At 38.1% G+C, this 24,541-nt stretch overlaps 1 protein-coding gene across 1 annotated transcript; it reads right to left on the bottom strand.

Annotated features, from left to right (window-relative positions):
- Positions 1-1,749: 1,749 nt before the first annotated feature.
- Positions 1,750-24,018, bottom strand: DDX52 (DExD-box helicase 52). The gene is made up of 15 exons (XM_047080863.1): positions 23,913-24,018; positions 22,662-22,857; positions 18,072-18,199; positions 16,953-17,138; positions 15,019-15,162; positions 14,249-14,360; positions 13,325-13,397; positions 12,642-12,845; positions 10,664-10,754; positions 7,829-7,951; positions 7,545-7,695; positions 7,277-7,352; positions 5,929-6,000; positions 5,007-5,099; positions 1,750-2,263 (listed from the first exon to the last, which is right to left on the bottom strand). Exons 1-15 carry the CDS (start codon positions 23,997-23,999, stop codon positions 2,206-2,208), a joined length of 1,794 nt encoding a protein of 597 aa, XP_046936819.1. The 5' UTR covers positions 24,000-24,018; the 3' UTR covers positions 1,750-2,205.
- Positions 24,019-24,541: the final 523 nt, after the last annotated feature.

Raw genomic sequence — 24,541 nt, 5'->3', positions numbered from 1 at the left:
GAAACTGAAATTTGTGTAGCATATAGTTCCAAATGACATAAATATGCTAAATTCAGTATGAATCCATTGACAAACCAAGTTGATACAAGTTGATGTCGCCACTGTTATTTAAGGATGGGTAGTTACACAGAAGAAAATAGTAAAAAAAAAAAAAAAAAAAAAAAAAAAAGGAAATAAAGTCAAATGAAGGGACTATATGAAGGATCAAGATGTGATCTCTTGTTTCTGCCTGGATACTTTGTTCTCCTTTGCCTGTGGATTCCTACATCTGCTAGACTCAGCACAGGATGTCAGCCTTCCATGACATGTTAGATGCCAATCCTCCCTTGCTTCAGCACCTTGGCCTTACGTCTAACACAACATTTGCCACACTATTTGTTCCCTTACTTTATAGCCACTGCTACACTCTAAGGGCACAGACTGTGTTATTAAACTTTGTATTCCTCACCAAATATATCATGTTTGTTTAAGGAATATTTGGCAGGAGTTTGTAACATATCAGGCACAGAGCTGGGTCCTTCCAATGTTGAGACATAGTTGGTATTGCCCCCATTTCATACATGAAAAAACAGAAGCTCTGAGAAATTAAAGAACCTATTCAAAGTCACACAGCTGGCAAAGAGGTGGCACCATCACAACTACCTCCAGGATATATAGTGTCAAGGATGTGTTTGCAAGAACAGAGAAAAATCACATGCTTGTAAGTTATTTTTTTGCACCTTATAGCAAATGGTCTCCATTTACATAAATTCTGAAGGTGAACAATTTGTCTCATTTAAAATACTCAAGTTGGAATCTACCTGTTCTGAATTTCGAATAAAAGGCTGACAATAAAGGAAATTATTAAGTGTAATTCAAATGCTACTAAGCTAAGATTATTTAAATTATAGTACTGTAGTAGTACTGATAATAACTAGCAATCTTCTCAGATGCCACTCTAAGTACTTCACATGTATGGAGTTGATTTTTTATTCCAGCTGTACAAAACTAGCAACTAAGAAAAATCTGCTAAGAGTGAATAGTCTCCATCACTATATAACCTTAATTCTTTAGCTTTGGCAGAGACCTGTTTACTAAATGGATACAGGGCCATAAAACCTCAGGAAAGACAAGCTGTAAGAGAATGCAGCCACAGGTATATCAAGTAACAGGAACATTCTTCCTTATCAGGATAAAGTGTTTATCAGTTTTCGAGCAAAGTAATCTTGAATGGAAAGAGACAGGAAAGGGCATGATTAAGTGATAGAAAATGGAAGAAAGAAAGGGAGAGGCTGACCATAATCTCGCAGTTGCAACACTATGACAAGTAAGGTATAAGCTATCTTACCAATGAGGTAGAAGGATATTTAATAGACCAAAGAATTTAAAATCCTAGGAAACTTGAATAATCAGCCACAGAAGAGGCTGTTTGTTGTGGCTCATGCCACAAAAGGCCATCAACAAAGTAAGAAATAGTAAAATAAAGAGAGCAGTAGATGGTTTAATCTTGGTAGACAGCCTGTGCTGCTTCTTGTCTAGCACCCTCCCCTCCTCAAAAAGTGAGGGTGGAATGGGTGGTGGTGGTAGAAAGGGGCATTCAGTCTCAAGGCTTTACTTTTTTTTTTTTTTAATGTTTTTTTTGAGACAGAGAGAGACAGAGCATGAACGGGGGAAGGTCAGAGAGAGAGGGAGACACAGAATCTGAAGCAGGCTCCAGGCTCTGAGCTGTCAGCACAGAGCCCGACGCGGGGCTCGAACTCACGGACCGTGAGATCATGACCTGAGCCGAAGTCGGACGTTTAACCGACTGAGCCACCCAGGCGCCCCTCAAGGCTTTACTTTTAAATCTGGTTCCAGATGACTCTCCACAGCATACATCACACCTTCCTTCATACTTGAAGGGAAAAATCCTTAAGAGTTCACCACATTTGGGTGTTAATTTTAGCATAAGCTTTTGTTCTTCTATAAGAAGTATCTCTCTGGATTCAAACCGCAGAAATGTCAATGAATGTTATTTCCATTGTGTAATCAGTTAAAAGTCACCTACAGATTGAAATTTGACATGATGCATTGATAGTTTAGGATCATTTTTCATCAGTCCCATGTTCTTGTAGTTGCTTTCAAATGTTACAGGTGATTACAGGATTTGAAGTATTCCATGAAAACAACATTCATGCTGGGATCATTAAACTCCATTTCTGATAAAGTCTTTTAGAAAGTTGGTTTTTAACTTTTGTCTTCACGAGCTACTTTCTTCTTGCTGTTCTGACCAGTGACCTTTTTCCTGTGACAAGAAAATTAAAGAAAGTTGAATCTAACATTCCAGATATACGTACTGTCTAAAACTCTGCCAGTTTAATAAACGTTTCCTGAAGCCTACTGTATAATCAAGTACATGAGGCACTAGGAACACAAGGATGCATTAGATGTGGTTTTTGCCCTTTAGAAAACCACAACCCCCTAAGTAAGACAGAACATCACAGGAAACCACACTACAACATGGTATAAAAGACAGTCTGACTGTGGCCTAATAAGGGTTCACACTGATTAAGAGCTAGCTACTGCTATAAGTGCTTCATATGTATCAACTCAGATAATCTCCCAAACTTATGAAAAAGATTCGATTATTACCCTTATTTTATGAGGCAAAGGGGTTAACTTGCTGATTATCACACACTGGTAATTAACGTTAAATATGAACCCTGACTGTCTGATTTTAGAGTTTGATGAATCCCATCAATTAGGTGTTTAACAAAGAAAAAGGAAAAAAGTTTTGAGAAGATAACCAATGTTTTCATACTATAGTTTAGTAATGCAAAGCTCCTGGATGTATACTAACTCATTTAATCCTCAACCAACCTTGAGTAGCAGAGTTGGCAATGATTTACATACTTATTTCCATCAGACATAGGGATAAGTGACTTGTCCAAAGTCACTAATACCCCAAGAACAGGTGGTATTAGAGACAGTTCTTCTGACTCCAAATCCAATTTTTCCCTCCACTATACCAGATTGAGTTTATAGGGACTAAAGTCAGGTCCACTAGGCAACAGGATTCAGGTTGATATGGAAAGCTGGGCCTGAAGATATGAACTTCAGAGTTATCAGCAAGGTGTGGGTAGGGTCATTAAAGGAACATCTAGTGTTGGGTCTAGGGTCATTAAAGAAACACCAAAAAGGTGAGCAAGGGTCAGATCAGGTGTTGTTTACATGCTCTATGAAGGATGGCTTTTAAATGTAAGGACAATGGAGACAGCCATAGTATTGTACATGGGGGGCTGCAATGATGAGATTTATACCAAGTGTCCTCAAAGTCTCAAAGCACAGCTTGAAGCTTTAACACCTCAAGTGTAAATGCTACAAACTTAAAAAATCAACAAAGTATAATTCTTTAAAATACTGAAGTTTCTAATTAACATTCAACATAGCCAGCATCTTATACTCCAGTTGACTTCTGACTTTTGTTAAAACTTTCATCAGCTGCTGCTCAGTGCCTGAAGAGATTACATTTCTAATTCTTGCTTTAAGATCACTCAAAGAATAAGGTTCTGATGCATACACAACAGTTATGATACAGCCCACCACAAGAAAACGTCTAACAAGACAGGTTAGGTGACCAAGGTGGCCAAGCAGGGTGACCGTTTCTACCAATCCACTGGTTTAAGTGTTACCCAGAACTGCTGTCACAAAAAAATTTAAAAACGTATTAAGAATTAACAAAAATAAGTACAAACAAAATGTTTTAAGTTTTCAAATGACACTTTTGTAAGTTTGTAGCATTTATTTTTACCAAGTTATTAAAGCTTAAAACTTCACTAAAACTTTGGGACACTGTGTTCACTCTATATACTTGAACCAAACATCACTTTCTCATAGTCAATACAAAATGTCAAGTAAGACTTAGAAGGAAAGTGCAATGCCAGTTTTCATGCCTGTCTCTTTTATATGGCCTAAATGTTACCTGTCCTTAAAGACAGTTCTACCTCCTTGAAGCTTTTTGTAATGACACCAATTCAAAATATTTCTCATCTCTAAACTTTTATTTAAAAATTATTCTCTAGGGGTGCCTGGGTGGCTCGGTCGGTTAAGCGTCCGACTTCGGCTCAGGTCATGATCTCACGGTCCGTGGGTTCGAGCCCCGCGTTGGGCTCTGTGCCGACAGCTCAGAGTCTGGAGCCTGTTTCAGATTCTGTGTCTCCCTCTCTCTGTGACCCTCCCCCATTCATGCTCTGTCTCTCTCTGTCTCAAAAATAAATACACGTTAAAAAAAATTTTTTTTTTTAATTATTCTCTAATTTTTTTCATGTATACTAATCTCCTTTCCCTAACTCTAGGAAAGGAGCCTCATTTTATAATCATTCATTTACGCAAGCACCTGGCAGGAGAAAAGGTACTTGGTAAATGCCTACATTTTATATATATTATATATTAACTGGTACCAGTAGAATTTGAAGTGTCATTTTCCTTCAATAGTGTAAAGAGTAGCATTGATTAGCATGGTTTTGACTACCCCTATCAAAAGGTAGTCTTGTGTGTGCCAAAAAAAATCAATGCTTTAACATCCTCATAAAACTCAGCTAAACCACCACAAATTTACCCAAAGCATACTTTTTAGAGGTGTTACAGTATGCTTCAGCATAAGCCTAAGATCATACTGAAATCCTGCCTGAATAGGGAGCTTCAGGGACGACTCCATCAATGTGAGTCAATAGCCCTAACTGCCTCAGCAAAATGTCCTGGTGTAGGCTGTGTGGAGGTGGTGGGCAGTGCAATCCTAATTCAAAGTGAACTGAAATCATACTTTCAAAGATAGAAAAAACCCGATTATTAATATACAAATACAGAAAAATTCCAAGATTGAATCATCCAAGTTCCCAAATCACAGGCAACCTAAGATGTATTACTTTCATCACATTCTATATAACAGACTGAACCTATCAATTCTACCTCAAAAAATTTATCCTAAGGAAAAATAGCGCCTACTATATGACAGAGTCGAACAGCAACTTTTCTCATCATATACTTACTGTTTATTCTTAGCTTTTTCTAAGAAATATTTTGGAGTTGTACTAATGCTCTCCCTTTCCAATGGCTTCTTAATCATCTTTTTCTTTTGTTTGCTGAAAGTTACAAAGAGAGGAAAGAATTAAATTCAGTGGAACTTAATCAAAAATAGCTAAAGCTAAAACTGGTTTTGATTCTTGATCATAAAAATTCACTTTTTAATCTACTTACGGGTTTATGATGACACTGTATCCACTTTAAAATGCCAAATTACCTAATAGCATTTAGAGAGGTAACCCAAAGGGATGATAAATTCAATTTCTTAAAAAGCCACTGATTATGATTAAAATATGTCCTGTGTCACACTTATAGCCTGTGCCAACAAGCATTACAGTTTGATTTTGAGCAACTGTTTTCTATTAGTGCTATGAACTAAAATCAATTCTTTTTTTTTTTTTTTTTTTAAATTTTTTTTTTTTTCAACGTTTATTTATTTTTGGGACAGAGAGAGACAGAGCATGAACGGGGGAGGGGCAGAGAGAGAGGGAGACACAGAATCGGAAACAGGCTCCAGGCTCTGAGCCATCAGCCCAGAGCCCGACGCGGGGCTCGAACTCACGGACCGCGAGATCGTGACCTGGCTGAAGTCGGACGCTTAACCGACTGCGCCACCCAGGCGCCCCACTAAAATCAATTCTAAGCATATTTCGTCACTTACATTGAATAATTTTTTAAAAATCTGAATACTTAATATTTCAAGAATGAAAAAACTGACAAGGGAAGAAGATATAACATTCACAGATATTAAAAAGGAATTAACTTTTATTTTAAAATTTCTAAAAGTAGTAGTATTGCTAGAACTGTAATTGTAAGAGTGTGAAAGCAAGAATGCATACAGAGAGAGAGAAAGAGAGGGAGAAGATCTAGGTAAATTCAAGACTGTACCTTGGTAGTTTTTGGAAACCCTTTATGTATTCTGGTACAGGACATCCGGCCTGCTGTATAACATTGGCAACACTGAAAAAGGAACCCATAAGCATAAATCTGTATAAACCCATAAAGCATTAAAGTGATGCTTATGCATTAAACCCTCTGTGCAACTCAAGAGGAACTAAAACTACACAAAAAAAACTAATGTAGTATAGTGTTCTGCTGTAAATTACCACCAGATGTAATCACACTGAATTAGAACTATCTGCTGGACTGAAATCCATGTGACGATGAGGAATTTTATCTAGCAGCTATTTCTCCTCAACATTTATCAAGCCCTAAAAAGCTACTAAACCCGATCTTGGATGAGGCACGAACTAAAGAAGGCACAAGCTTCAATTTATTAGATACTAGTGCTTACCTATGCACTTGGCATTATCTTAGGCTTTTCACATACATAATAACTTATTCAACATACACAACAACCCTTTACTAATGAAATACTATCATTATCCCCATTTCCCAGATGGAAAACTGAGAGGCATAGTTATGTTGATATGGAGGTCATCATATTCACATGCTTGGAGTTACTGAGGAGACTGTAGATCAATCTAGGCTGTTGGAATATACTACTCTACACATGAACTTGTGAAAAGTCTGCTCAAAGTGAATCCAAGGCTGCCAGAGCCAAGGTTCAGAAGGCACAAATTGAACAGATCAAAGTACAAACTGCCTTTGGCCATAACTCATTTCTTAGAAATGTGAAGTGCTATCAATTATCGTGAGTCTAAATTCACTGTAGGCAGCTAAAATGTAGGAAACCGCTTTTATTTTAAAATCTATGATGATGGGCTAAATTAAGACCCAAGGTTCTAAAAGTATATCATATGTTACCCAGGCTTCAAGGGGCTGCAACTGAATAATATTGGAATATGTTACTAAAATAGTTTTTCCTAGGACTAAACATAAAATTCCATATGCCCCTAAGATTAAAGGGAAGGATGCAGCATGGTTAAGGGATAATTTTGACTGGGATGACAAGATTCAGGGGTTAACTTTATTCACTAAACCAAAAACCTCACTATTAAATTATAAGTAATATTAACCAATGGCTATTGGGAGAATCCTGAGTCTGAAATTTAACAACGAACATTCCATTATGAGTACTTCCAAAATCTAATAATGGATAGGCAAAATCAAGGCCCTTTGATCATTTTTCCCTTGGTCATGGCTAAAATCTGGTTGACTAACACCATAACAGAATTTGGGACCTGACCATCTTGTAATTATCTGTTAATTGTGTGTGCATATACTTATGAAGTGATCTTGCCATCTTAATACTAAGTTATTTTTCCTAATTTACCTTCTTAATAATGGCTTATCATCCTCAGTGAAAAATGTAACAGCTTTTCCTTTATGCCCTGCTCTTCCAGTTCGACCTAAGGAAAAAAAAAATCAGACCATAAAAACACTTTTCTGGGGAAAGGGAACTTCAAGATTTACATATAAGGCCCTGGCTTTTCACTAAAATGAGCACTAAAAAAATAAGCACATTAGAAGAGAACAGGAGGCATTAAAATGAGTGGTGCCCAACGGTGGTGGCAGGGGTGGGGACAGGAGACACAACTCACCGATCCTGTGGATATATTCCACTGAGCTGGTTGGAAAGTCATAGTTGATCACCAAGTTCACACCTTTAAAATCAATCCCTCTGGCCAGCAAGGCTGTACAAATAAGAACCCAGATTTTTCCAGCTCTGAAGCTGTGGACTGTGTTATCTCTCTGTTTAATAAAACACGTGTTATATGTTTTAGTACCACTCTGGGAACAGAAAACAAGTACTTCATAAATTTCATGCCAATATTTTAAAATTTAGTCGTTCTTTATCATTTTCAAAGTACACATTTGGCTTTACCTGTTGCTGTGTTCTCTCAGCATGAATAACATCCACATTTATACCTTCATATATGAGCTCATGAAATAGTTCTTTAGCCCTTTCAATGGACTGAACAAAAACAAGAACGGGTGGGTTGAAACCCTAAAAGAAAGGCAAAAATCAGCACATATAACCCATAATCAAGAATAAAATCACAGTATTTCATATGATTTTAGTTCATAAAAGCACCAAATTCAATTTAATGCACTTTTTATTGCCAATTTCTCAGATCAGTGGTCTACACCTGCTTCCATCTTCTTCACCATCCATTCTCAGCTTGAACTCTTATTTCATCTTGCCAATTCCAATAATATCTAATTAATCCCCTTTACTCTTTTACAATGATAGATGCCCACTCCTTAAAACAATCATCTCTTGGCTTCTGTGCCTCAGAGATTTTTAAATTCTGCTAAAATGTATTAACTCTCTTTTTAATTCATTGTTTATCCTAATTGTGGGTATTCCTCCAAAGCTTAGTCTTTGGTTCTCCGGTCTCTCAATATAACCGCTATCTTATTATGTTAGACAGAATCTGTTATCAACTACCAGCTCTAACCAGATGTTTACATTTCTATCATCAAACCCCATGTCTCTTTCAAACCAGCTTTCTATATTTTCTTTTTTTTTTTTTTTTTTAACGTTTATTTATTTTTGGGACAGAGAGAAACAGAGCATGAACGGGGGAGGGGCAGAGAGAGAAGGAGACACAGAATCGGAAACAGGCTCCAGGCTCTGAGCCATCAGCCCAGAGCCTGACGCGGGGCTCGAACTCACAGACCGCGAGATCGTGACCTGGCTGAAGTCGGACGCTTAACCGACTGCGCCACCCAGGCGCCCCACCAGCTTTCTATATTTTCAACTGCTGTATTAGGGCTTAGCCTTTTTTTTTTTAATTTTTTTTTTTTAACGTTTATTTATTTTTGAGACAGAGACAGAGCATGAACAGGGGAGGGACAGGGAGAGAGGGAGACACAGAATCTGAAATAGGCTCCAGGCTCTGAGCTGTCAGCACAGAGCCTGATGCGGGGTTCGAACTCACGGACCGTGAGATCATGACCTGAGCCGAAGTTGGATGCTTAACCGACCAAGCCACCCAGGCGCCCCAGGGCTTAACCTTTTTACTTTGGTTCACAAACTCCCCTTTTGGAATCTACCGAGGCTATGAAGCTTTCTAATAGGCAACCATGCATTCACACAAAATCTGACATATCATCAGAGGGTTTACAGACTTCCTAAGGACCAGACATGGCTAGAGATCCCTGATGTATAATCTATAGGTTGAGTATCCATGTGGAAAACCTTAAATTTCCTAGAGCCAAATGATATCTTTAAGAATATTGATGAAACTAATGCACAAGCATCATGTGCCAAGCACTATTGTAAGCGCTATATTTATATTAACTCATTAATACTAAAACTATTCCCTGAGGGAAATATTATTATTTCCATTTTATACATGACAAAGGCATGAGGCTAATTTGCCTAAAGTGAGAATTCCAGTCCAGGTAGTCTGGCTCCAAAGTTGAAGCTCTTCACCCCTTCTATAGTCACTAGGTACTTGCAAACACCTTTCCCTTTCATCCTCCAACTACTCTTAATTTTCCACCACTGAGGCTGTCACCCTCATTTCCCTCATTTATTTCCTCCTCATCTCTAAGCAGCCTAATTTAACAACGTACTAATTGGTTTCCTTACTTTTAGTCACTGTTTAAGTAATTTTCCTTAAAATTCATTTCCTTAAAATGTCTGGTGGTTTCTCTTAAGGTGACCCCTACTTTCCTGTCCAACTTGATCTTCAATTCTCACCTTAAACTCTTTGCCTTAGACAGGTGACCTCTTCATGAGTCTCCCAAACCCACTGTGTTCACGTGCACTGCTTAGACTTTGCTCTAGCTACTTCTCCAACCACTAACTTCCCCCACCCTTTTATCTCACAGATCCTTCAAGGCCCACAGTAGTAGCATTTCCTCCATAAGGCTATCCCCAACCAATTCAACTCTCCCTCTTGGCCCCAGGAAGACTACAGGGATGCTTAAGAAAAATGCTTTTATGGGGCACCTGGGTGGCTCAGTCGGTTGAGCGTCCGACTTTGGCTCAAGTCAGGATCTCGCAGTTTGTGAGTTTAAGCCCCACATCGGGCTCTGTGGTGACGGCTCAGAGCCTGAAGCCTGTTTCAGATTCTGTGTCTCCTCCTCTCTCTGCGCCCCCATGCTCATGCTCTGTCTCTCTCTGCCTCTCAATAATAAATAAACGTTAGGAAAAAAATTTTTTTTTAAGAAAAACCCTTTTATGACACTTTATTGCAAACTATCTTACACAAGTATATTTCTTTTATCCCCTAAAAAAGAACAAATTCTAAGGGCAGGGCTTAGGATTTCTATTTGTTTTATTATTCCCTGCCCTGACCCCTCATAGTTAACTTTTTAACTATGGCTTCTACTCAATACTTACTGAAGGGATAAAAACAGAAAACTGTACTCAGTGTCCTACTCATTCTACAGTGCTCCAGTTCTATGAGAAACCAGCAGAAGGATGGCGGGAGATGAAGGGAGCCAATACAGGTGTGGAAGATGTGGAAAAAAGAGGCTTTCAGGGCAGGAGGTAGGTCTTTTCCTAGCCCACCCTGACCTGGAACAGAAAACTTAGCATATTCTAAGTGGTGAGCCTCCCAGCCTTGGGACAACAGTTGACCTAATGTGCTTACAAATTTACCACTGGATTACTAATATGATATAGGAATAGTGCTCAGCCTCCCACCAGTCATCTAAGACTTGATGAGTTTCATCCAAATTCAAGAAGATAATCCAAATATACCTTTTTAACAAGTTCTCTCATGGCCAGAAGCTTCCCAGTCTCAGACCCAACAAAGAGAAGCTCTTGTTCTACAGTCTCTACTGCAGAATTCCTGAAAGGAAAACATACCTTGAAGATTGCAAGAACCAATTTTTGTTTCCCCACAGCGTGAATTCTAAATAAATGAAAAAACTTACATATAACCCCCAAAGAATCAACCTTTCCATTGTCAATATAAGCACTTAATTATTTATACCTTAATCTGAAGACAAAATAAACCCTATACCCAAGGGGGGACTTGAACTCACAACCCCGAGATCAAGAGTCGCACAATCTTCCAACTGAGCCATCCAGGTGCCCCAAAGTTATTTTTAAATGTTTTATTCTAACTATAAATGTTATCTAAAGAAAATTTGGGGCACCTGGGTGGCTCAGTCAGTTAAGCGTCCAACTTTGGCTCAGGTCATGATATCATGATTCGTGAGTTTGAGCCCCGCGTTGGGCTCTGTGCTGACAGCTCAGAGCCTGGAACCTGCTTCAGATTCTGTGTCTCCCTCTCTCTCTCTGCCCCTCCCCTGCTTGCACTCTGTCTCTCTCTATCAAAAATAAACAACCAATTGTCCATAATTCTACCATTTTAGAATAAATTTTGACATGTTTTTGTAGTCTGGTCATAAATTTTCATGCATTTCATTACAAAAAAATTCTAAAAATAAAATTACTGGATCAAATAATTAGAACAATTTTAAGGTCGTTATTGTCTGAGCTTTTTTTCTTAATGATTAGCAAGAGTTTTTTAGTAGACAGTTGGGGGGGAGGTATCTTAAGGCTTTATAAACATTGTAGGATGCTGTAGTACATTACACTATGTCATAAATATTTTTTCCCTTCTGTTGTCTGCCTTTATATTTATGGTGAATTTGTTCTGCTTTCTTTTTTTTTCTCAAGTTTACTTATTTTGAGAGAGAAAGAGTTATTTTGTGCAAGAGTGGGGGAGGGCCGAAGAGAGAGGGAGACCAAGAATCCCAAGCAGGCTCTGGGAAGTCACTGCACAGCCCAATGCCGGGCTTGAACTACAAACTGCGAGATCATGACCTGAGCTGAAACCAAGAGCCGGACGTTCAACTGACAGAGCCACCCAGGTGCCCCTACTTTCTTTTTATATAACAGAAGTTTTACGTTTAAAGTAGGCAGGGTATTTTTTATTGTCCCATTTGGCTTTTTTTTTTTTTTTTTTTTTTTTACTTAATATGGTATTATAAAGAACTTTTTCATAATAATTTTCATACTTATCATTTCTTAGGTTGCACAATATTCTATCAAGTGGCTATAATTTCCTACAACTTTTTTCTACTACTGCACATTCACTTAGCATAAAATGCTCCCCCAAGTATTTTTTTAAAGGAATTATAAATCAAGGGGCTAGGTAATATCAGCTTTCTCCTCTGTCGTCCTACTTAATTAAGCCATCCAAGAAACTAAATCCCCTGGGTGGCTACAGAACTCAGGTCATGCTTTGTGGATGGGAAAAATCAACTGAATGACAGAAATACTAACATGACAACTTGAGAATCTCCCCTTGGATTATTCTAAAATAGAAAATGCTTAATCAATCTTGACTTTATTTTTTTATTTTTTTTTTTTAATTTTTTTTTTTTCAACGTTTATTTATTTTGGGGACAGAGAGAGACAGAGCATGAACGGGGGGGGGGGGCAGAGAGAGAGGGAGACACAGAATCGGAAACAGGCTCCAGGCTCTGAGCCATCAGCCCAGAGCCCGACGCGGGGCTCGAACTCCCGGACCGCGAGATCGTGACCTGGCTGAAGTCGGACGCTTAACCGACTGCGCCACCCAGGCGCCCCCAATCTTGACTTTAAAGAATTCAGTAAAACTTTCCCTGTTATTAATCTAAGGCCAAACCTATCTCCTTGAATCTAAAAAAGAAAGGACTTGTATTAAAAAAACAAAAATCAGTGGATAACACAGAAGAACAATTACCTTGCTCCAATGGATACAGTGATGACATTGTCCAGGTTGAGTTTGCACCACTGCTCCACATCATATGCAAAAGTCGCACTGAACATAGCTCTTCTGACCTTATGGGATGTGCAGGCCAGGAAAATGGAAGCCAGCTGGTCTCTGAACCCAGTTTTGCCATCTTCAAACAGTTTGTCTGATTCATCTACCACCAGCCACTCAACACTAAGAAATAACAACACAATTTGTGGGTATTGAACTGGAAGATCTAAGACGCTTCACTAAATTGTGGGGACACAAGAAGTCAAACCATTATGCTCCTTCTCAGATCCACACATCATACCAGAAAAAGGTAAAAACAAGATAAACATAAAGTAGTGTTCTATTCTGTTAGCCTCAAAGAAAGGAGGTCCCAATAGCAACAACAGAGCTTCATATAGACCTTATAAACTCCATCACCACTGCTGAAAGCTATGAAAACATCTAAGGGAATTCTGTACTAACTGCTTATCAGAATCTGTAACTTTCTTCTAGACCAGACAGTTATTTTCCTGTGTTTAATAAAAACCATTGTTCTCAGCACAAACACTGACTAGAAGTTGGTAGATTGCAAGCTCCAAAAGGCAATAATACAAGCAATCAAGGACAAAATATAATCAACCAAGTGAAAATACACATAAGAGAGATTAAAATGTTATCTGTACCTTGTCAAATCTATTCCTGGAGGATCCTGCTTTAATAAGTAGATTAGTCGATTTGGAGTAGTCACAAGAATATCTATAGGAGAAACAAATAGTACAGATTGTAAAAGCAAGATTCATCTCCCTCAAACTAGGGAATTAAGTCTCCTGAATTTCAGTGAATAACCTGAAGAGGGGAGAGGAGGGGGAGGTTATACTCGCTATCTTACTACACCAACACAAGTTCTTTCTTATTTGTAAACTAACATATATATTTTTTTAATCCATGATAGCACAAATTATGCTTACTCTCCTTTTATATTTGATCTGCCTACTCAACTTCTAAGAAGCAAGAACACTATAATCCAACAGTGTTATTTTCAAATACTTCATTTTGTTTTTCAGAAAAATCCTTTCTTTAAATGAAATTTTACTTAGAAGCTCAAGATGAGAGACAGGTAAAAGCTGGTTTTCTGACTGATACAAGGGTAGGGATGTGAGCCATTCTTACCTGCAGAGTATTTCCATGGCACATTAAAAATCAATAATATAAGGCAGGGTTTCTCAGCCTTAGCACTACTGACATTATGGTCCAGATAATGTTTTGTTGTAGGGGACAGTCTTGTGCATTGCAAGATGTTTAACAGCATCCCTGGCCTCTACCTACCACAGGTTAGTAGCACCCCAGTTCTGACAACTTAAAGTGTCTCCAGATATTGCCAAATGTCCCTGGGGTGGAAGGTGGGTGGGGGCAAAATTGCCTCTGGTTGAGAATCACTGGTATATATTTATATAACTACTGAGTGGGAACGGGGAGATCTCTTTTAGCTTCTCTAAAAACCAAACTGATTGTGTGCATGCCTACATTTTTAAGAACTCTTAGGTGACAGAGTATCTGTAATTTGCAAGTCCCTTGCATGCTCTACAGCTCAAACACGAATCCCTTACCAAACTTCTTAGATGATTTAGGTCCAAATTTCTTGGCTGCCACTGCTGCTTTGTGTATCATGTGTATCCTGAATCCTGTTCCCTCAGAGATTTTTACTAACTCTCGGTGAATCTAAAATGGAAAATGATAAAAACATTAGCTGCTAAGATACTTAAATGAGATGTATTGTCTTGTTTACATTATTAAAATAAATCTATTACCAACCCATGAATAAGTTATTTATTTATCTTAAAGTTTTATTTATTTAAGTAAACCCTATACTCAATGTGGGAAATTAAACCCATAATAACATGTACATTAACCTGGAATCTCGGCATTTTCTAATCTGCTATGTACTGTTTTTAGAACATAGTGCTATTATAAAACTATTTCATGCTTGGCATGTATTTTCTGTTAAGCACATTGGAAGGGTAGAACAGGTCACTGTATGTTTTTTTTTTTCCTCTCAAACCTGAAATGAGGTTTCATTCATCTAGGTGAGAAAAATACATTTTAGAGAGGAACTATATATTACCGTAGCCTAAGCTTAAAAGGTCTTAGAGCATTTACCAAAGAATCATTAATGTTAAAATCGTTGTTTTAGAACATCATAAAAAGACAAAAAACTTGCCTATGAACAGTAAGATACAGAATAGAGTACCTGTACAGAATACTTGCCCATGCCAAAAAACAAGGACCTTACTCTTTTTGAGATCTTTTTATTACCCTCATAAAAGAAATGACTGAAGCAAACACCAAACCCATCCTCTTTCAAAGCTACAAGTCATACCTGGTTGGCAAGTTCTCGTGTTGGTGATATAATCAGGGCTCTGAAGCCTTTATTTGTGGGTTGTTTTAGTTGCATCAAAACGGGAATGCTAAAAGCCAAAGTCTTTCCAGATCCAGTAGGAGCAGAAGCCAGAAGTTCTCGACCCTAAAAACAAGGCATATTACATATAAGTACATAAACTTTTCAGAGCGTGGTTAAGTAATGCAACCTGCCACAGAAATAATAAAATAATCATAATGAATGCAGTCATTCATATTCCCACTGCTAATCTAACTTTTCCCACATTTGCTTTTCTAACATCATCCACCAGTGCCCCAGTGGAGTTTCTGAGCATTGCCACCAAATTCCATTTGAATTGGGTAAAGAATATGGATAACTAAAATCCAAAGATAATTCAAAACCTCAAGTATTTCCATTACTTCAATTTTTCTTTTGCATAAACTCTTATCAAAGCAAAATTCTAAAACCAACTTTTCTCCCAATATCAGTATTGCTCAATCCCTAGGGAAGATGGTTTTTTTTTTTTTTTTAAGTTTATTTATTTATTTTAAGAGAGAGTTAGCAAGTAAGTGTGGGGGGAGAGGCAGAGAGAGAATCCTAAGCAGGCTCCATGCCATCAGCACAGAGCTCAACTCGTGGCTTGATCTCATGAACCATGAAATCATGACCTGACCTGAAAATTAAGAGCCGGACACTTAACCAGCTGAGCCACCCAGACGCCCCTCCATAGCGAAGGTTTTAATAAATAACAGAATGGCTGAAGGTAATAAATAAAAACTGGCAATATCCTGAGTGACAGTAATTTATGTGACAGTCTTCAAAAAGTCACTATGATTTTAAAGCTTTAAGTTGCAACAGAAATAATCTTAAATGAAAATTAGAAGCAAATTTACTATAATGTGAGTCAACATCATTCAAAAGTACTCTCACTTCAGTTCCCAAAGAAAACAGAAAGGACAAGTATGGATGAAAAGGTAACACATATCTTTTGGCTACCAGAACCAAAGGCCATCTTGGCTACATGCGGGGGGAAAAGTCAGCTCTCGTTAGTACAAAAAGAAACCTCAGAAAAATTTCATTTCCAAAACTCTTAAATTAATCCATACCTCTATCAACCAGTAGATAAACAAACTGGTATTTTCAAACAACAGAATTCTACTCACAAATTACTGATCAATGCAACATGGATAAATCTCAAAAACAATCTATGCAGAGTGAAAGAAACCAGATAAAAAAATAAAAATAAATAATGGACGATACCACTTATATGACATTCTAGAAGAGGCAAAACTAATATACATGCAATAGAAACTAGAACAGTGGTTACCTCTGGGCAGGAGTGAGGACTGAATGGAAAGGGCACAGAATTTTCTGGAGCAACAGAAATGTTACACATCCCCACTGGGGTGACAGTTACATAGGGTATGCCTTGTTGGAATTCACTGAACTGTGAACTTACAATGTATGCATTTTAATATATAAAGTATACTTCAATAGCAAAAAATATTGGGAAAAAAAAAGTCAGGCTGTACAAGAATTCTATATTTCAGAAATAGTTCCTGGGAATTATAAATTAATCAGGGATGAATAAACAGAACAGTCCTTATCCTCAGAGGGTTTACACTCTAGAAAAATGCAAAAGGTAAACATAATTAGTATAAACATAGAGTAAAGTGTAAGATAAATGTGGTAAGAAAAAGAACACACTGAATACCTTGGAGAACTGGTGGTAGAGGAAACAGGGTTGGTAAAAGAAAAAGATCACATCGAATTATAGTGATATGGTGGCACAGACATTTGAGATGGACCTTAAAAGTAAAGGGAGGATTTCAACAGGGGGAGATAAGGTAGAAAGGAAAACTTCAAATATGGAAGAGAATGAGCTAATACACAGAGGAAGGAATGTTAGAGGCATCATAGACCTTCATACTCACATGCAGCATAACTGGAATGGCTTGCATTTGGATTGGTGTAGGCATCTGGAAGCCTGCATCTAGAATGTTCTGAAGTAGTCGAGAATTGATTTTATATTCCTGGTCAAGTTGCTGAAATGTAGCAATTGGGTCAGGAAGATCAGTTCCTTGGACATGAATTTTGTGTTTATTCCGGAAGAAGTTTATCTGAAAAGTGAAAGAAAGGGGTCACCATAACTATGGTCATATACTTTATGTTATAAAGCAACAGTAACAGTTTCCAGGATAAGCTTTAGTAGCATGAAACTTTTTGGTGAAATTCCAAGCACTAAAGCATACAGATACTAGATATATTTCATGCTCTTTCATAGACAGAAGACCTTCATAACAATAAAACCCATCCATCCACTTTCTTCATATTAATGTGTCAATACCATGAGTAATGTGTTATTCATATTAATATGCTACCATGATAATTATTAACTTGTAATTTTATATAAGCTTCTAGAAGGCAGAAATTGAATCCATCTAGTATTTTTCTTTATATGCCACTTAACCACACAAGTGCCAATGCTTTTTGATGATTTATTCTAAACTCTACTTATTAAAACTGGGACAAAAACAGAGTCTAGAGTGTTGATTTGGTTTATTTTCTATTCTCTGATAGAGAGCCAAATTCTGGATTCTGGGTTCCTGAAGTGAGCTGAACAATATTCTCCATCTGTAACATGGCAGGCGTGCAACAGACATGACAATGATATATTTGTTGTTTTTTCTGTATTCTACTCCCCCTAGTCCCAAGGTATAAAATAGGTTTCTTAAGATTTCTAACTCTCAAATCCCTGTCAGAGGAAATCTTTCTAAACCAGCTTAACAAAGATTAGAAAGGGGGAAAATTTTGTTTATCAAAGGGGATATGAAATTTAAAAAGATTCATTCCAAATACATTATCAATCTTGAAATTTGAACAGGTCAAGAAATTACATAGTATGTAGTATATAAATATAGTATACTATATAAGAATAGTGTGTATGTGTGTATACACACATACTGTATTCACTTTTACCAACAGAACACTCCAAGGACAAGGGAAGATTCACTATGTCAGAAGATCAACTGGGGCTAAGACATTTTTCTAACCTTTTCTTTTCTGAGATTCTCCAACTTCCCTGAAGTTAGTTTATTTTCTCTTTTAATTTTTTTATCTTCAATTTTTGCTTCCACAGATGATATCCACTGTATAGAACCTTCTTCTTGAGAAGTAATTTCTAAAATATATATCAAAAAATTAAAAGATTTTAAATGCAACATCCTTTTTTTTCTTAATGTTTATTTATTTTTGAGAGAGAGAGAGAGTGAACATGAGCAGGGAAGGGCAGAGAGAGAGAGGGAGACAGAGGATCCAAAGCAGGCTCCAGGCTCTGAGCTGTCAGCACAGAGACCAATGTGAGGCTAGAACCCATGAACTGTGATATCATGACCTGAGTCGAAGTCAGATCCTTAACCAACTGAGCCACCTAGGCGCCCCTTAAGTGCAACATTCTTGAGTGTAGCAAACAGGCCATAGCTTCACACTAAAGTAAAGCACTAGCTAATACAACTAGAGAAAAGAAAGTAATAAGAGGTATAAAAATTGGAAACGGAGAGGCAAGTTCTCTGTTGGTAAAATCAGAGCTCTGAAGTTATTTCAGCTGTGTAATATGTAGATGACTGTATACTTGAAAACAACAAGAGATCAAATTGAAAATACTTAAATAACAGATTCCAGGGGCGCCTCTGTGGCTCAGTCAGTTAAGTGTCTGACTTTTGATATCAGCCCAAGTCATGATCTCATGGTCCCTGAGATTGAGCCCCACATGGGGCTCTGCATTGACAACTTGGAGCCTGCTTGGGATTCTCTCCCTGCCCCCCTCTCTGACCCTCCCCCTCTTGCTCTGTCTCCAAATAAATAAAAACATTTAAAAAATTTTAAGAGAGATTTCAATGAGACAACCAGTTTTTCTGTATGTAACCAGTTAGAAAATAAATACTATGAAAGAAAATATTTCATATGAAAATATGAAAGAAAATATAATAGCAATGAACACAGCATAGTAAGGACTACTGTAATATAAAGATAGCAATTCTCACTATAACTAAAATTAGTTTAACGAAAAGTCATGACAGGATTGTTTTGGAAACCAGACTAGCTGACTTTAAAATTCATGTGGCAGACACCTGGGTGGCTCAGTCAGTTGAGTGTCTGACTTCTGCTCAGGTCATGATCTCATGATTCATGAGTTCGAGCCCTGTGTCGGGCTCTGTGCTGACAGCTCAGACCCTGGAGTCTGCTTCGGATTCTGTGTCTCCCTCGCTCTCTCTGCCCCTCCCCAGCTTGAGCTCTCTCTGCCTCTCAAAAATAAACGTAAAAAAAAATAAAGTTCACGTGGCAAAATAAATATGTAAGAATAACCTTAAAAATTCTAAGAAGAACAACAAGCAAGACCACTTCTGATATTTCTTTTAAAATTTTTTCACTTCACTGAGGCACAATTGACATACAATAAATTGCATTTATTTGAAGTATAAATTTGAGAGGCGCCTGGGTAGCTTAGTCGGTTGAATGTCCGACTCTTGATTTCTGCTCAGGTCATGATCTCACGGTTCATGGGTTTGAGCCCCGTGTTGGGCTCTGTGCTGACAGTGCAGAGCCTGCTTGGGATTTTCTCTCCCTCTCTCACTGCCCCTAGCCCTCTTGCACTCTCATTCTCTCTCTCAAAAATAGATAAATTACATTAAAAAAAGAGTATAAATTTGAGGAATTTTAACATATGTATATACCTGTTAAATCATCACCCCATTCAAGCTATACCCATCACCACCCCAAATTTCCTTGTGGCCCCTTTTAATGCACTGCTCTATCCCTAAGCAACCACATATCTGCTTTCTCACTAGAGATAATTTGCTTTTTCTGGAATTTTATATAAATGGAATCATGTAGTATATGCTCAATTTAGTCTGGCTTCTTTCACTCAGAATAGTTATTTTGAGATTCATCCATGTTGAGCATGTATCAATAGTTAACTTTTTTACTTATACGTAGCATTCCATTGTATGGATATACAAATTGTTTATCCTTCACCTATTGAAGGACATTTGGGTCATTTCCAGTTTTTAGCTACTGAAAATAAAGCTGCTATGAACATGCGTGTACAAGTCTTCGTGAGGACATAGGCTTTCCTTTCTCTTAGGTAAATTCTTGGAGTGAAATACATGCATCATATGGTAGGTGTATGTCTAACTTTTTTTTTTTTTTAATTCCTTTGTCAATTTCTACCCAAAAAGCCTACTGGAATTTTAACTCAGTTTGTTTTACATTGATTCTACATTATCATTTTAGGGAGAAAACATTTAGTTGAACAATCAAAGCATGATATGCCATGGGGCACCCAGGTGCCTCAGTCAGTTGAGCGTCTGACTCTTGATTTTGGCTCAGGTCATGATCTTAAGGTAGTAGGATTGAGACTCTCTACCTCTGTCCCTCTTCCACACATGTGTGCATGTGCTTTCTCTCTTTCTCAAACAAAAACAAAAACAAAAAGAAAAACATGGTGTGCCACACCACTCTGTACTATGCCACATATGTGCTAAGTTATATTTCTGGTTGCTTAACATTTGAATCCTTTTCCCAAATTTGTGGCTGGTCATTTTTTTTTTTTCTTTTAACTAATGTTGGTGGAAGCTTTGCAGCCAGGGAAGTAAAATGACTTTTATTATAACACTGTAACAGCAAAACTGTGGAAACAAAGTAAATGTCCTTATACAAGGACTTGTCAAGTCAATTATGTAATAACATCCCTACAATGTGTAATGGCATACCCTATACTATGATTCAATGAACACAGCAGTGGACTTCCTGTTGATACAATGTTTCTGGTGGACAATTCCAAAATACCTAAATTTAAATCTATTTGTTAATCTATTAACAAATTTGTTAATCTATTTGAAATTAACAATAGATTAACAAATTTGTTAATCTATTTGAAATTCCATTTCTTTTTCTTTTAATGTTTATTTATTTTGAGTTTGAGAGAGAGAGAGAGAGACAGAGAGAAAGAGAAAGAGATCGCCAGTGCATACAAGCAGGGGAGGGGCTGGGGGAGAGAATTCCAAGCAGGCTCTACACTCAGCACAGAGCCCAACAGCCCAACGTGGGGCTCCATCTCAGGAACATGAGATCATGACCTGAGTCGAAATCAAGAGTCAAACGCTTAACCAACTGAGCCACCCAGGTGCCCCTGAAATTTCTTTTCTAAGAATTTATCAGATATAACCCCCACAAACACACAAAGATAAGTGGAATGGCATTTATTGCCAACACGATAATAGCAAAAGTGAGGAAACAAACTAAATGTCCATCACAAAGGAATTTGTTAAATTGATTATGGAATGTACAATGGGATACTATTTTGTTAAAATGAGAAAGGCAGTGCAATTCCTACTGGTTGCAAACAATCTCCAAAATATGTTGTTGTTGTTTTAACAAAGTGTAGGAGGAGGAAGGGTTCAGACTAGAATAACATATACAGTATGCTATTATTCAGGTAATAAAAGGAAGTATAATTATAATGAATATATATCTTTACAAAAATACATAAGAAAATGATTAATAGTGGTTGCCTCTGGAGAAATAGGGGACTAGAAATAGAAGAATGAGAAGAAGATTTACTTCTAACCACTGTATAACTTTTAAAAACCATGTATAAGGATTTTATTGAAAAAGGTAAATAGCTAGGAAACTTAACAGCTATAATGAAGAAGATACAGTACAGAAAAAAAAAAAACCTATGAAAAATAGGCAAAGAGTAAGAACAGATGGTTCACAAATGTTGAAATGTAAATATCCACTAAAGCATAAAAAAATGCTCAACCTCACCAGTTATCAAGAAAATGTAAACAAAAAAAAGTTTCATTCATTAGATTGACAAAGAATTTAAGACCAGTAGTATCCAGCATTGACAAGGGTGTGGGAAGTCATTTTTCAGTATATGTTTAGAGAAAGAAGTGAGCATACTCTTTCAGCCAGTGATTCCACTTTTGGGATGCTAATTACAGAAATAACAGGACCTATGGAGCACCTGGGTAGCTCAGTCCTTTGAGGACTCTTGATTTTGGCTCAGGTCATGATCTCTAGGTTCGTTAATTCAAGCCCCAAGTCAGGCTCTGTACTGACAGCTGACAGTGTGGAGCTTGCTTGGGATTCTCTCTCCCTCTCTCTCTGCCCCTCCCCACCCTCAAAAATAAGTAAATAAACATTTATTTAAATTTTTACTTAAAAAAAAAAAAGAAATAACAGGACAAAAGGATATATGTACAAGTATTTTTTTTGTTGTTGTTTGGAGAGAGAAAGAGAGTGTGAGTGAGCAGGGGGAAAGGGGCAGAGAGAGAAAGAATCTTAAGCAGGCTCCACACTCAGTGGGGAGTCCAACTTGGAGCTCAATCCCACAACCCTGGGATTATAATCTCAGCCCGAAATCAAGAGTCGGAGGCTCAACCAATGAACCACAAATATCTAAGGCCCTCCACAAGTATCTTTATTGTAACAATATATGTAATGGGAAATACCTGGAAACAACCTGAATGCCATTAACTAATGGAATAACAGTATATTATCTGACCTTAAGCCTGTATTAATATTTTTGTAACTGAAAAAAAATAATAAAGAAGGAAAAAAAGAAACCAAGAACTAACCTGAAGTCATCATCTTCCTCTTTTTTTTGTTCTGCTCCCTCTTCCTTTCAGTTAGGCTTTCTTTTTTCTCTTCATCTTGAAGCTCCTGATGAGTTCTTGATGCTCCAAACTCACCTGGGACAGACTTCTTGTTTCCAAAGAAGTCCAGTCCCTGCAGCACCTCTGAAGAATCAAAGTCATATTTCCTTTTTCCTACCTAAAACCCAAAAAAATTAAAAAGCAATCTACCCGACTGACATTGCTTTCACCCAAGCAGTATTGGCAAGTAAGGATGGGGGTATAATAACTCACCATCTTTTTTTTACCCTTTCACCAAGGGTGAAAGGTGTTTGTTGAACTGACAAGTGTGTTTTGGGCAAATAGAACACAAGATGACAACTTTCCTGACCTTTTAACAGTAATAACAATCACAATAGCAGTTAACACATATATGCTTATCAGCATAACATCTATATGCTGTCAGGCAGATTTCTAAGCATGTTTGTATATATTAAATTACCTCAGCCTTCAACAACGGTAAGAGGTAAACAGCGATATTACCAATGAAAAAATTCTCGGCATTTGGAGGTCTAACAACTTGACCAAGGTCTCAAAAGCATTTGGACCCCAAAAATCTGTCTCGAGTTCAGACTCTTAACTAACACCATACGGCCAGAGAAAGGTGAAACACACGTGTCGCCCAATGACAAGGTTGATACTTAAGATTTTCCATAATCGGGCCCCAACTAACTTCTCCTGGCTTATCATTCACCCGCCACTTCCCTATGTAAGATTCCCCATTTCTAAATCACTCTTCTCATAGGTAACTTTACACGCCATGAGGTTGTGGGAATAAAAAGACCCATGCCCATTAAAGCTATACGCACGGCAAGCCAACCTGGGTAGACTACAGTGAAAGAAACTGTTCTCTTCATTTTGGGTTAATTCTGTTTTTGAAATCCCTTTCCACCAGTTTTGGAGAAATAGCTACTTTTGAAAGGATTCTAATTGTGCTTTGAATAAACTAGAAACCGGTGAGGGGGCAAGGGTTTCCGTGCCAGGCCCACCTAAGACTATAAAAGAGGAGTAAGAGTTCACTCGGAAGGCAGGACTTGACCGGATAGGTCTGCGCTCGAACCTTCAACGCAAAAAGAAGGGAAATGCCTCACGACCAGGCCACGGCCTCCGCGTGCCGGCTCTACCAGCAGCCAGATCATTTTCGGGCTCCTGCGCCTTCTCTGTTACTCAGACTTGTTGCTCTGCGCACAGTACCTGGAATCGCGCCGCGTCCGCCGAGAAACGTCTCACGTCGAATTTGGCCCCCACGCCAAGCCGGCGAAAAAGATCGTGAGCATCCATTTTTACCCAGACAGCTCCGCGACCGCAGGGCGCCTGCGCAGAGAACTTCTCCTAGAAAGTCTGGGGCCCGAGCCATGGGCGGAAGTGGTTGCGGGGGGGGGGGGGGCGGGGAGGAGGGGGCGGAGCCTGGCGATTCTGAGAGGCTGGATTGTATAGCCTGTCTTTGTTGATTAAAAAAATTATTTATCAAGATGCTCTTATGCCGGGCACTGTTCTAGACTTTTATGGGTAGTTTGGTGAACGACACCTTAAGATTCCCCACCTCAGGGAACTTACATATAATTGTTAACTAAGCAAGATAATTTCGAAAGTGAAAAGGCTGTGAATGAAACAAGTAACAGTGTAATTGATAGAGAAAGGCACCGGGAGCAACTTTTAGGCAAATTAGTCAGGTTCATTCTGAAGAAGTGATATTTGAGCTAAGAGAAGGCAGTCTTTCCCAGATCCGGGAACAGCATTCCAGGTAGAGGAAACATGTATTTGAAGAAGGGGGGAAAAGGTTTGAAACATTGAGGAAATACAAAGGTCAGGGTGACTGGAGC

The sequence above is a fragment of the Lynx rufus genome, unplaced genomic scaffold (genome assembly GCF_022079265.1).
Source record: "Lynx rufus isolate CCGP_SWC_20201006 ecotype Redwood Valley unplaced genomic scaffold, mLynRuf1.p SCAF_18, whole genome shotgun sequence".
Lineage (NCBI taxonomy): Eukaryota > Metazoa > Chordata > Mammalia > Carnivora > Felidae > Lynx > Lynx rufus.
Note: the sequence above shows the minus strand (reverse complement) of the source record. Positions and strands in the feature narration are given on the sequence as shown.

Coding starts and splice junctions, on each gene's coding strand:
- DDX52 (XM_047080863.1), bottom strand. CDS start 23,999: ATGGATGCTCACGATCTTTTTCGCCGGCTTGGCGTGGGGGCCAAATTC. Junction 7,696..7,828: donor CTGAGAGAACACAGCAACAG/GTAAAGCCAAAT, acceptor TTTATTAAACAG/AGAGATAACACAGTCCACAG. Junction 7,353..7,544: donor GGAATATATCCACAGGATCG/GTGAGTTGTGTC, acceptor TTTTTTCCTTAG/GTCGAACTGGAAGAGCAGGG.